The sequence below is a fragment of the Sinohyriopsis cumingii genome, chromosome 12, assembly GCF_028554795.1.
Source record: "Sinohyriopsis cumingii isolate HCF-2022 chromosome 12, ASM2855479v2, whole genome shotgun sequence".
NCBI lineage: Eukaryota > Metazoa > Mollusca > Bivalvia > Unionida > Unionidae > Sinohyriopsis > Sinohyriopsis cumingii.
In genome coordinates, this window is record NC_142972.1 from 116,328,456 (window position 1) to 116,341,938 (window position 13,483).

General features: G+C 34.0%; 1 protein-coding gene across 1 annotated transcript in view; it reads right to left on the reverse strand.

Moving 5' to 3' along the window:
* The window catches only part of LOC149787303 (uncharacterized), a 107,782-nt gene that overhangs the window by 13,625 nt on the left and 80,674 nt on the right, over positions 1-13,483 (reverse strand). The window contains exons 9-14 of the mRNA XM_089977840.1: positions 13,430-13,453; positions 11,307-11,558; positions 7,693-7,953; positions 6,333-6,530; positions 2,991-3,207; positions 1,404-1,594 (exon numbers count right to left, since the gene is read on the reverse strand). Of these exons, the coding sequence (XP_089833966.1) occupies positions 1,404-1,594; positions 2,991-3,207; positions 6,333-6,530; positions 7,693-7,953; positions 11,307-11,558; positions 13,430-13,453 (1,143 nt within the window). The remainder of the gene's footprint in view (positions 1-1,403; positions 1,595-2,990; positions 3,208-6,332; positions 6,531-7,692; positions 7,954-11,306; positions 11,559-13,429; positions 13,454-13,483) is intronic.

Here is a 13,483-nt window from a genome sequence, read left to right on the forward strand (position 1 = left end):
TTTTTAAGGTTCAGTCGCACGACATTCTGGATATTATTTAAGTTTCTCAAATTTGCAAAATATTCATAATTATCCAAAATTACCTTCGTGGGGCAGATTTAAGATAGACTTGCTTCCTTACGTATAGCATTTTACAGAGTAGGCCTACCTACTTTTTCCAATGAATAAATAAAAACATATCGAAAACTCCCTCCTTGCACACTATCCCAAGAAAATGGTAAAAGTGCTGAAAAAATAAATATTCCGTTTTAAAGTTTAGACAATGGTCGATCAATAGATTTCTATAGAAGTGTTATCTTATAAGTATTAATACATAGTCCTTGAGCTTTTATGTTTTCTTTTGTTTATAAATTTAAATTAGTTACTGTGAAAATGTTAACATATCAGCAGAACAATGTTATGGATATTATAAGCTATTCCGCGATAAAAATAAAATTGAAGCAAATAATTAAAAACCTACACAGTGATTATATAGGACATTTATGAGAATCTAAGATGGTATCACATCGCAGAAACTATCAAACAGATGAATTTATGTAAGCTTTTTAAAGTACGACAGGCAGATAATGCTGTAGTTGTAACTTCATCTGCACATAGAAGAGAAAGTATACATTTTATTGTTGTTTAAAAATATTAACAAATATCACAACTTTCATTAGAAAGCTAATTTATACATTTTTATGTGCAAACAAAAACCATCAGCAACAGAATAAAACTTAGTTGGACAATTTTTCTTGGATTGAGTTTTTGTCAGGGATTGTACAAATGGCTCCTACAAATTGAATCGAATAGAACAATTGATAACAACACAAATTCAAAATGGTTTCCCAACGTTTTGAGCTAAACAGTCTCTTGGTCGGGTGAAAACACAAACTTAAATATACAAAGCAAGCACTTAACACAAAAATGTACGAAAAATTCTGGATTCCAAACATGTTAAAATCACCAGGGACAATTTATAACAGGATATATAACAACACAAAGTTGTGCAAAAATAATAGTCGATCTAGTTCTTGTGTCTATCACATAGCGAACCAGTATGTAATAACCTTCTCTAAAATTTCTTGACCTAATTTTAAGTTGTGAACATTGTGGCGAGAGATCAACCCATCTACATGCTTTGGTAAAGAAATAATACAAAGATAGATTTATGTAAGGTAGTTCTGAAGGGAGGATGTTAACATAATTGTGTGTCAGGATGGACAACAACAACAACAATACTACTACTGCTACTATTACTACTACTACTACTAATAATACTAATAATAAAACTATAGTAATTGCAATCACTTGGGTAGATATTAGCGCAAATTTTGCATCGAGTGAGAGAGGGAGTTCAAAATGGCGTGACTGCTTTGATTTGACATAATGTGCATGTCTGTTTGAGTTACTTATATACTTACTACAATTAATCTTGGTGGGTAGTAATATTGAACCTGGTTCGCAAAATATGTATTCTTCATGTGACATATGTTGTATCAGGCCAGTCAATTTTAGGCAATATGTAGAAATGGATCTCTTTGAAAATCCAAGTTTTAGGGCTGTAATTGTTTTGTTGAGTTCACTTTTCACACCTTCTGTTGTTTCATTGAATCTGAAAGGAATTGTTACCCTTTCACTTACTAATGAAAAATGTCACATAAAAAGATAATATTTGATAAAACGGATTCATGAAATATATCATAAACAGGCATTATATTTAACACAACCGATTGGTGAAATATATCATATAAAAAGCATTATATTTCATAAAATGGATTGACGAAATATACTACATAAAACATTATATATGATACAACTGATTGGTCAAATATATCATATAAATGCATTTTATTTGAGAAAACTGATTGATGAAATGTTTCATGTAAAAAGCATTATGTTTGATAAACCTAAATGACACTTGAAATAGGGATGCATATATTATTGTCTTTCCGGATGGCATTTATACCTTTCGCAGACAATAAGCTCAAAATGAGAATAACCTGTTGGATCAGACCTTACGCCGGTCATGAAGTGATTACAGAGTCAACTTTAATTTAACCCCACCCACCACCACAAAAACGACACGAAGCAAAGCAAACCAAAACAAAAGAAATCCGTTCTACATAATAAGCATGCTTATGTAAAAAAAATGAAAAAGCATGTTTATGTAAATACATGTTACCGCATGTTTATGTAAATAAATGTTAAAACATGTTTATATAAATACATGTTAAAGCATGTTCATGTAAATAAATGTTAAGGCATGTTTATGTAAATAAATGTTAAAGCATGTTTATGTAAATACATGTTAAAGACTCGTTACTTTCGAAGTAATGAGGCAATACATTTAAAACACCCATATAAGAGAACATGTACACGAACAGTTGTAACTTCATTGAGTGATTTGACTAGGATAGAAGTCCTTTACCTAAATCACAATACAAATATTTCTCTGCTATTCAATTTTTGTCAATTTATAATTTCTCTTGGGATACCAATTTTGTGGATTTTGTGACTGACAGAAACTATAAATGTATAAATCCAAGGAATATAGGACATTTCCGATCCACTACTTTAAATGTTTTCTGGAAGCTACGTAATGTATGTCCACGTAATTCATGAGTTCACAATACGATTCCATTGATGAATGTCTAAACATGCTAGGAATTCAATCGCCTCTGCTGAATAAATATTTTTAAAAATAAGTTGCACTCATTTTAAACACACGCTACAGTGTCTTGTATCATTCTCTATGCGCTTGTATTAATTCTTTTCAGATGACGATAAATCCCACGAGAAATTGCGAGGTTTTGCATGCGAGTGCATACTATTAAGCATCGTTTTCATTACTCTCAGCACTAAGCTTTTAATGACGATAGATTTTTTAAATACAAGTCTTCGGTATTAGTCTATTACAGTATCTCTTAGTTTAGACACCCTTTACTAATAATAACAATAATAACTGAAGAAGAAGAAGATGATGACGTAGAAAAATACAATTAACCCACCTGAGCTGGTGCGTCGCATTAACTTCAAGATAAAGTATGTTTTCTTTCCGGGTTAACCGTATGTTTTCCTCTGTACACAAATTATAGTAATCGTTAGTTTTTGGCTCTGGACATAACGAAAGTTTCTGGAAACACTCAATGACATCATTTGTAGTTGATGTTTCTGTATTCAGAAGATCTACTTTCAGCTGCAATGCTAGTGATACAAACTCCATCTCTGAAACAAGAACAACGCTACATGGCACATCAGATATATGAACTATACTAACCAATTTAGAACCTGAAATTCTTCCATAGATTGGTGACATTTTCTTCGCACATTAGTTTTGGGACTGCATAAGTTTAAAACTTTAAATTTAAAAAATAATATAGCACAACCGAAAATCTGCAGTCTGAAAGAGGTATTCAGATCATCCTTTAAGCTTGTCGCAGCATTATTCGGGCTTAAGTCTTGTACTCTGCCAGACTCCATTGCAAAAACAAATGAAACAATGTTGATGGCAAGGGCTCGAAGTGCAAGAGAATTCAGTCAGTACATGCATGAAATATTTATATATAAAATGGCATGTATGTATCTTTGGGGATCAGCGCATGATTTAGTGGGTTAGGGCGCCTGTGCATGAGCGCTTCTCAATAGTTCGGCATTGGCACACACAGACACACACACAGTCAGTCAGTCAGTCAGTCATACACACACACACACGCACACACACACACACACACACACACACACACACACACACACACACACACACACATATACATACATACATACATACATACATGCATACATACACACACAAATACATACATACATATATACAGACAGACAGACAGACACACACACATATCGATATATATATATGTGTGTGTGTGTGTCTGTGTGTGTGTGTTCTAAACTCATAAAACACTTGTCGTGTCTACCGCAAAAAATCCTGACTCTTCCACCTGCATTTGCGGTGTCAAGAACCAAAATATTTCTTAATGTATTTCAAAAACAAATTAAAACTAGTCTTGTCAATATTCGATGGGAAAGCTTCTTTGCTCAGAATGCATGTTCATTTGCAGGAAATTTGTCATGATGTATTGCTGTATAATATATTTCTGTACATGTGAGTTGATGGTTAATAGAAAATCTAATGAATTGAAAATTATAAATTAAGAGGTTTTTGCGCAGCTGTACGAAAGCTAAACAAAGAAAACGAAATGTGTTTGATTAACTTAAATTCCAGAAGTACTGTCAGTCTTCTCATTGTTGGACCACTTCCCTTACTACAACATCAAAAGACCAATCTGATTAACGTTCCTATAGTAAATAAAATAAAATCCCACTGAAACACAGTCCTTACTACTGAATAATATCATACTTGAGTTTTTGAAAGATAACACGTTTTTAGAATGTGATCTCGTAACAATAATAAATTAGAAACGAGAGGATAAAGTCCTGCACGTCATGCAACTTTGTATTGGTCACAAGATTAGATTACACAAAGTCCAAAAAGGTTGTAGTTAAAGGACGAAACTGTATATATGTAAAACATGACAAGGTTATAACAAAGTAAGCAACGTCTTGAAAAGCCAAATATATTTTAGAGGAAATGAAAATAGAAAACAAACGAGAATATGAATTTGATTTAAAACTATATTTCAAAGAGCTTAAAACAAATGCAACGGAAACGATTCAAGTTGGTCTGCTAGATTTAGAGCAACACAACAAACAATGAAAATCAAAAGGCGCAGTCTCATCATACTGAAGCTGCAAACGTTGAATGGAGGAGAATTGACGAGACAGTGCAGAAGCGCGAGCAGCACAAATAACAGAACTGCAGCACGTTTTCTGTTGATCAAGGAAACTCTAGTTACATTTCCTGTCAAGTGTGCCACTGACAGTTCAAATAACAAATTGGTCTGACCAGCCTCTCACGTACTCACAAAAAAAAACCAAATCAGTTAGTGGTGTCATGGGCATCTTAAAACTCGAAGAACTACCAAACAAAAATAACAGTGCGACAAAACCAGTAGAGGACAACTATAAAAAGACACCAAGGAATATTTATGTAGATACGAAGCGCTACGATGACTATGGCCATACTGCCATCATCCCTTTGCGACCAACCATGTCCAGGAGAGACAACGATGGGTCTACTAATTTGATCAGATTCTCAGACGTTCAAAAGACATGATAACTTAAAAAGTAAAAACAACCAACATTGGAATTGAAATAAAATACTATTGTATAATTTGATACTCATGGTTGTGGTAGCTGTCATAGTTTTCTTTTAGAAATAAATTATAAACCTTTTATATTTCTAGTTGCCCTGTTTATACATCTGATCCCAATGCAAGGAACAATACCATTCATTACAAGACAGGTAGTATTCAGAAAGGAACAAAACGAATTGTCCACCAATCCTAAGGAACTGACCTATCATATTACCGATAATTCCAGGTACTGCCTCTGCTGAGCTTAAAGCTGCAACAAATAAGTGACTTGATTATTCAAGCCTTTTGCGTCATTTTGAGAAACGATTGTCCTGGAGTGGGTAGTTTTGGCATAAAAGTATTATGTCAAGTAGGAAAAACTGTAGGTCTAATCGGCTTTGCATAGATGTTTCAAATGTTGATACGAACCATGCAATCGCCCGAAAAATCGCTGTCATTTTTACGCACTTTCTTGGTACAGACGTTTAAGTCTTTGTCTTAAATGTAGTATTTCCCTGATTTTCAAACTTTTGTAGTAATTAATATCATGTATGCAGATAGAAGTTCTCCATTTTATTCATCGGGTACATAATGTTGTGCTACTCTCAAGTCATTAATTAAATTTTTTAATTGCAGTATATTTTTATTGTTAAAATCTTGTATTTCTATTTCCTTTCGTACATGTATTGGTTTCCTTCGTTTAAAAGACTGGTTCAGTATAATTGTTAGGTTATGCCTCCTCAGATTTATCAGTTGGTTCAATCGGGTATTTAGGCGGTGTCATCATGTCCCATCCAGTCACATTATCCTGACACCAGGCCGACCAGTCCTAACACTAACCTCTTAATGCTGAGCACCTAGCGAGGAAGCTGTTAGTGCCATTTTTATAAGTCTTTGCTATGACTATGCCTGGGTTCGAACCACGAACTCCCGCATTTTAAGGGGGCGCTCTGACCACGAAGCCACCGGAGCAGTTATAAGAAGAATGACCAAGATATTATTTAACAACTTGCAATGAGCATTCAAATACGATAGTCCAATGAATAAACTGAAAAAGTAAGTGAAATGAAAGTTGTTGATATAATATATTTGATCAGATATTTTACCGCTGCAACACAATGTACGATTACAATATCTTACTTAGACAAGCGCCGGTTTGGATGTTGTCATTAAATGGCGGAACCCAATTTCCATTTTGGCATCTATAGGTCTGGTTGAACTCTGCCATTATAATGAAATCTTTTGCACATTCTTTGATGTGACATTCCACAGAGTCGGGATCTCCTTTGCAAAAGAGAGAACCTTGATGAATCTGCGGTGGCGATGGACATGGAGTCTCTGTATAATAATAATAATAGTAACAATAATAATAGCTACACATATGAACATCATCACAAACACAGAAACAACGACGACGATAACAGTGGAGATTGTTCAAAAAAGTAAAAGTAACTATGTATTATCCTTTATTCTAACGTGCAGTTTTAAGAAAACGCACATTCTATAACAAGATGTCGGTAATAATTTGAATTTGAATATAAATATTTATATATTTCTTCAAAGTGATAAATGAATAATGTTATACAGTAGCAAAACGATTGACTAAAGATGATACCTTATGCCATAAATGTACGAGTGTCGTACCACTTAGTACCTCAGTGATCGTATTCTCTTAAGCTCTGTGTACAGAGAGAGACTTCATATTTTACTCCCGTACTTCCATTTTCCACACTATGTATGGTAGTTTCATTTCTTTTGTAATCATGCTTTTTATCAAACTTTAAAGAATTCTGTACGAAAATTATGAATGGTCTTATTAACCGACCATTTAATATTAAAAATGGGGCGGGGTGGTGGTGAGGTTTGCGGAAAGACGTAACCGTTTGGAAAATAAATTTTCAGCCCTACAGACTAACTTGAAAAACAATAATATTTAAGATTATTTTATCATTTGAGAAAGAAAGAGAAACAAAACTCTCGCTGGAAAGACAATACCATCCTCCCTGCCACTCCACCACCGTAATATTAAATGGTTGATCCCTTAAGAAATTAAATACTCGTGTGTTGCAATTAGGTCCTTTCTCCGAACCATATCCAACATGACAGGTTTGAATACAAAACATCGTAGTGGAGTTTCGCATACTGATGAAGTTATTTATTTGTTTTCTAGCGTTATGTAGTATGTCATGAAATGAAAATCTTTTCACGTGAGGACGAATGTCAAAGGAAATCTTTCGAAGGCACCGGGTAGTGGAGGAGGTGGGTGGGCAAAGGGATGGAAATTGATGTTTGGTTTTTGAAACAAAAACAAAACCCTGTCATTTACTTGTCTACCCATAATTCTTATAGGATATTAGTTGGCCTTCATAGAGTACATGAAAAGTTTCTTTCCCGAACTAAACCATCCACCCGCCCTAAGATAAATTGTCAATGCCTAAGGCTACGTCTTCTTTCAGATGTTGAGATAAACAAATTAAACACGTTTGAAAATTGTCCTGACCTAGTTTAAATGTTCTAATAGTAAATGAACACGGCGGTCCACTGTTGCCTTCGTAATCCTTTGCTGTGTATTTGAAGGAGTAAACGGTTCCAACGCTCACATCCATGGGAGATTGATAGTGTTTATTTTCTTGCTGGAGAATAGGCGGCTTGGCGACATTGTCATCGGCTACTGGGTCAAACCATGTCGCGGTTGTGAACAGGTCTTTGGAGTAAAATTCCATGTTACTTGGACAGCTAAGAAACCATGGTGCTGTTACGTCTGAAAGACAAATTACAGCGACAGAAGATCTTATACGAGTGATCATTTCAAATGAATTATAAGAAGAGTTGAATATTGGAAATTATTCGGTGAGTTTAATAAATTTCGCCTGAAATGAATACAACCGTAAGAATAAATCTGACGAAATAGTGTATTTATTTAACAAAACGGCAAAGAAGATTAGTGAAATGACCTTAAAATCTCTATATGTTCAATTGTACTCCTCGCTTATTACGCATTTGTTTTACAGTCGGCACATTTTGCCTATAGCGTGTGCAGTTTCATATTTTTGATATTAATACACGTGAACGTATCCCTTTATGTGATTCTGATTGGTCCAAATAAGCCCATGAAATTAGTGTCTAGTATTCTCTTTACTGATTGGCTGCGATCGTGGGAAAACGTTTGTAACCGCGCCTTCTGGAATATTTTGTTGTCAATGAACATTTTGACCGCCATTTTTTGAATCGATTCACGAAAGGAATTTTGGAAAAAAAAATGGTTTCGCATGTCTGAATATGGGCAATTTACCACCGCAGGGGCTTGTTATGTTAAGTATAATAATATCATACAATGCAAAATGGCTAAAATCCCAAGGCAAGAACAATAACAACAACAACAACAAGTAAAACTAAGGGTATTGCTCATTTCATAGCGAATGTGTAATTTGGGGTTGGAGGGGTAGCGGTAAACCTGAAGCATGTAATTCACCCTATATACAAGTGTGGCTTAAATGTTAACTTACAGAAGTAAATACACTTAGTTCTGTTCACCGAAGAAGGTGGACATAGACCGGTCTCCAAATCGACAGACGTTTATCCATACAACCGCATATTTACGCAGTAAATATGTGATGCAATTCCGACACAAAATGAATGTTTTTACATATTCAGTCGTCTGCTGTTCCTAGTAAAATACTGCATATATCCGGTCATAAATACATTACGGTAAATATGGGAATTTCTGCATCCAGGAAACATTCTTTCAAATGAATATTGTAACAATGAAACGTTAAGTGCTGGAAGTGACATATTAGGTTACGTAAACATGTACCGTCTCTACTGCATTATAACTAGTACTGCATCATACAAGGTGACATCACGAGCATTTTGTGTTGAGAAATGATTTTGTCTTTGTGAAATATTCTGTTCTTTCGGAAGGACGCGTGTTCTTTGACTTATAGATGTAAGAAAATTATAATTTACTCTTAAACGTTAATACTAGTTCAGCTTTGATGGGGACTATTTTTTACGCATAACAAATGAACCGTGCAACATCTGTCAGAACGAATGAAATTATTCATAAATCTTTCTATCTAAATAATTTCTACTGAAATAATAACTATGTGATAAAAGGAATCTCAAATGGGCAATGATTTAATATTGAATTTATGAAACTCGTTGAATAATGTCCAGCCTTTGCGTCTCAACACTCGCAAAAGCTGAACATTATTCAACTCGTTTCATGAATTCAATATTAAATCATTACCCATTTGAGATCCCCCTCCCTCTCTCTCTCTCATATATACCTAAAGCTTGTAAGTTCCACCAATATGGACGTAGTGAAGGGATAATTTCTGGATACATAATATGTAATAAATCTAAACTAAAGACTTTGTCGCGTAGTGTAATGTATTTGTAACCTGAGATTTTGCATTATTTGATTCGTATCAAGGCTATGGTTGGATAACTTTCTGTCAGTTGTGAGACAAGCATTTGTCCACTTTCTTCTCTAAACTGAGCTGAGTTAGATTTAAACCACGCTTCTTATGGGAGATGGTGGTGACTGTTGTATGCTTATAAACCGAGCCCTCTATCATTTGACCGATACCGATAATTTAATATTTGACACAATCCTGTGGGTAAATTGGCCACATTCATGCAGACGTAAACATTTCCCCCAACGCCCATTGGGCAATCAAATCGAAACAATACCGCGAAAATGCTAGTAGTAATAGTAAATACAAAGAAAATCCAGAAGGCGAGGTAAGGAAACTTCCTACTGTCGCAGACAATCAGTAAAACAGAATACTGTGCAAAAATGTAATTGGCTTATTTAGACCAATCAGATTTGGTTTATTTAGACCAGTCAGATTTGGCTTATTTAGTTCAATCAGATTCGCATCAAGGGAGATGCTAAGATGCTGACATATCAAAAACATTAAACTGCTCACGCTATATGCATAGTTTAACATCTATGTGATAGAGAAAAATATAATACTGAGGATATTTTCTTTCCCTCGTGAATACCTAATTGTGTGCTACAAAATTGTGATATTTTTACAAATGAAGATGCTACGAGTGAAACCTTTACCGCTACACCGTACGATGGAATAAGGATTTTTTAAAATTATATACCGATCATGTCTCTGAATCAAAGCCTCTAAGACAAAATTCACTCTTTAAACACGTTGAATAGCAATAATTTCAATATTTTAACCAGCTTTCTAGAAAGGTTTGTTTTTACTATTACTATAAACATTTTGGCGGCATTTTTTCGACTCAACATACAAAAGTGAATTGGGGGAAAAAGACCACCTCTGTCTAAATATAGTCAATTTACCCCACAATGACTCGTTACGTAATGCATTGCCTATTACGCGTTGAAGATTTGCGTTAAACTTCAAACAAGAAGAAGAACAACAAATGAAACTTAGGGAATTCGTCAACTGATAGCAGGCGTAGAAAGAGGGGAGGGCGGTATTGACCCTATTTACAAAACTCTGATGTCTAGCACGCGACTAAATTCAAAATTATCTTGGCGGAGTTATGTGCGCATTAATAATTTTATTGTTGTGTACTGATGAATCTGCGCTTGTGTATTTTGTTTAGAATACGGCATAAATTCAGTTACTTTGTTTCTTCTAGTGTATTTTTGTTTATATAATTATGCCTTAGGTAGAATAAGAAAATGAGCATATAATAAAAAGGTTACAGCATTTGTATGTGAAAATATGAAGTCGTTTTGGCGGATGAATATATTGCACTTCCAAGGTCGTGCAGTATATCCATCCGAAAATCTCGTTCATATTTTCCCATACAAATACAGTAACCTATAAATACAAGTGCGTATATGTATCTGCATAATAATACGTAATCTCTTTTGAAAAGGAAATCAAGGCAGCCAGTCAATCTATCATACGTGAGTTTTCTACCTACCTGAATTAATTACATATCAGTTAAGCTACCCATTACGGTGTAACCATTCGCATGCGTCAAACCAACAGCTATCAACAAAATGTGTGTCTAATTTATAGGTACGTGTATTTAAGCCATCGATCACATAGGCGATTGAAATAACTCAAAATGACACTTTATATAAATAAAGCAGTTTTTCCTGGCCACTTCATTTACCTCTAACCTGTACTGAAACTTTGCAGACACTTTCTCCATTAATATTTTTTGCTATTACGTCGACGTGCTGCACTGCTCTCTGCCACGTCAGACTCTTCTTTCGCAGTTCAACTTGAATATATCTTCTCCCGGAGGAGCAGTCATGTGCACGTATCGCATTGAATGGATATGCATTCACATCTATTTGGACAGAAGCATTATTGTTTGGTAGAGTGAAATTAAATACATCGTTTGGACATCCTTCAATGATAGCTGAAACAGATATGCATAGATAAACCATCTGACTCTCGTAAACCACAGTAGTTGAACGATTGCACAAATTTCTTTATACAGCTGGGAACTGGATGGGCAAAATGACTGATCTCATTAGAATCCACGATGTATAAGAGTTCTTAACCACCTGTTCTTTTTATATTTATATACTATGTGAACATTTCAAGATATTATGTGTACTAACTGTATTAGGCACAGACGTTTGCACTGAACATAATAATTTAATAATAATAATAATCATAATGAAAAATTCGAGACAAGCCATGATACTAAATTGTGCAATTTCAAATGATAGGTTTTGATAACATGCAAAAAGTTGAGATTAGAATATGTTTCAGAAACTCATTATCACACAACAAAACGCAAGGACATAGTTTTGACATAACTTCAGATATCCATCATTTTCATCTCATCTTTCCACACATTTTACTTACAAGTTACAAGAATTTTAATATATACCATGTGATATTAGTTCTGAAATGGAACTTACTTAAAATAAACACATTTTGATTCATTTTTTGAATACGGTGTATCCATAAGGTTTAAATACTAAGATTAACTATGTACGTTATCAATTCGTACAATCATGGTATTTGGTCAATTCAATATTTTAAACAGAATTAAACGGTGTCTCAATTTATTTATGTAATATCTGCTAAGAGAAAGAAGGTACCTGAATTTTTGGGTACGTGTCCCAGTCAATCATTTATTGAGTTGCCCGTATGCTAATTCTTGATGTATTAAAATAATTCATCTGTCTCATATTTTGTCTGAATGCTGTGAGTCTACATAGAGCTACATTCCATCAAATGGAAATAAATAACAACAGGTGTCTCATTCACAAAACTAGATCATCGATTGAATGTAATTCAGATTTAAATAAACCGCGGCTTATCCACTCCAGTATCTGATCCGTACTATATTAAGATAACAATTAAATGTCCATAACACTACAATTTCCAGCCAAATTTAGCTGCCATGAAGAAAACACGAGGCATTTCAGCCCAAATGCTCACAATATTTTATTTGAAATCATCAATGAAAATGACACGATGCATTCCGTGTTTTGAAAACCTAATAACACCCAACCTCCCATATATATATATCTCCACCCATTCCCACAGGATGCTTGCTCCCTCTAACAACTGCCTCCCCCTGAACAATTACCCCTTACTAAGACAATGTATCTACTGTTTGCTTTAAAAGATAAATACTTACCGTTTAAGATAAATTTTGCTAAATTGTTCCTTCCCCGAAAAGTAGAAAAAAATGTGAATAAGACCTATTTTGGCTTGCAAAAAACACGGTCTTTTGTTTATTATAGTATTGTTTCTTCTTTGTTTTATTTTAGTCTATTTTGTACTGTTTCTTTGATCATAATAGACCCATTACTCTTACGTAATTGTTTGTCATTGTTAACAATAAGTTTTGAAGGAAAATGCTATCCTGTTTTTTTTTTTGCTATGAATATGTTATTGAAATAAAGCTGGCAACATGAAAAGCCAAGTATATCTAAGGATGCTATTATTTTATTTTAGAGCACTTTTTAAGGATATTGAATGCAATTATTCTATATATATATATATATATATATATATATATATATATATATATATATATATATATATATATATATATATATATATATATATGATAGATAGATATATAGATAGATAACCTTTGGTGTTCTTTCCCCTCCTACCAGATGAAGTAAAATAATATTGGCTATGCATTCATAGAATCAGGTAGAATTCAGAAGGAAATACCGAAAATCTAATAGTCTCTTGTTTATTTGTATAGATCGAACGTCGAAAGAAAAGGGAATTAACGCAAGGGTAACTGTAACTTACGTTTTTCCAGACAATCTGTAATATCTGAAACAATGTATTTGTTTAATAAGACGT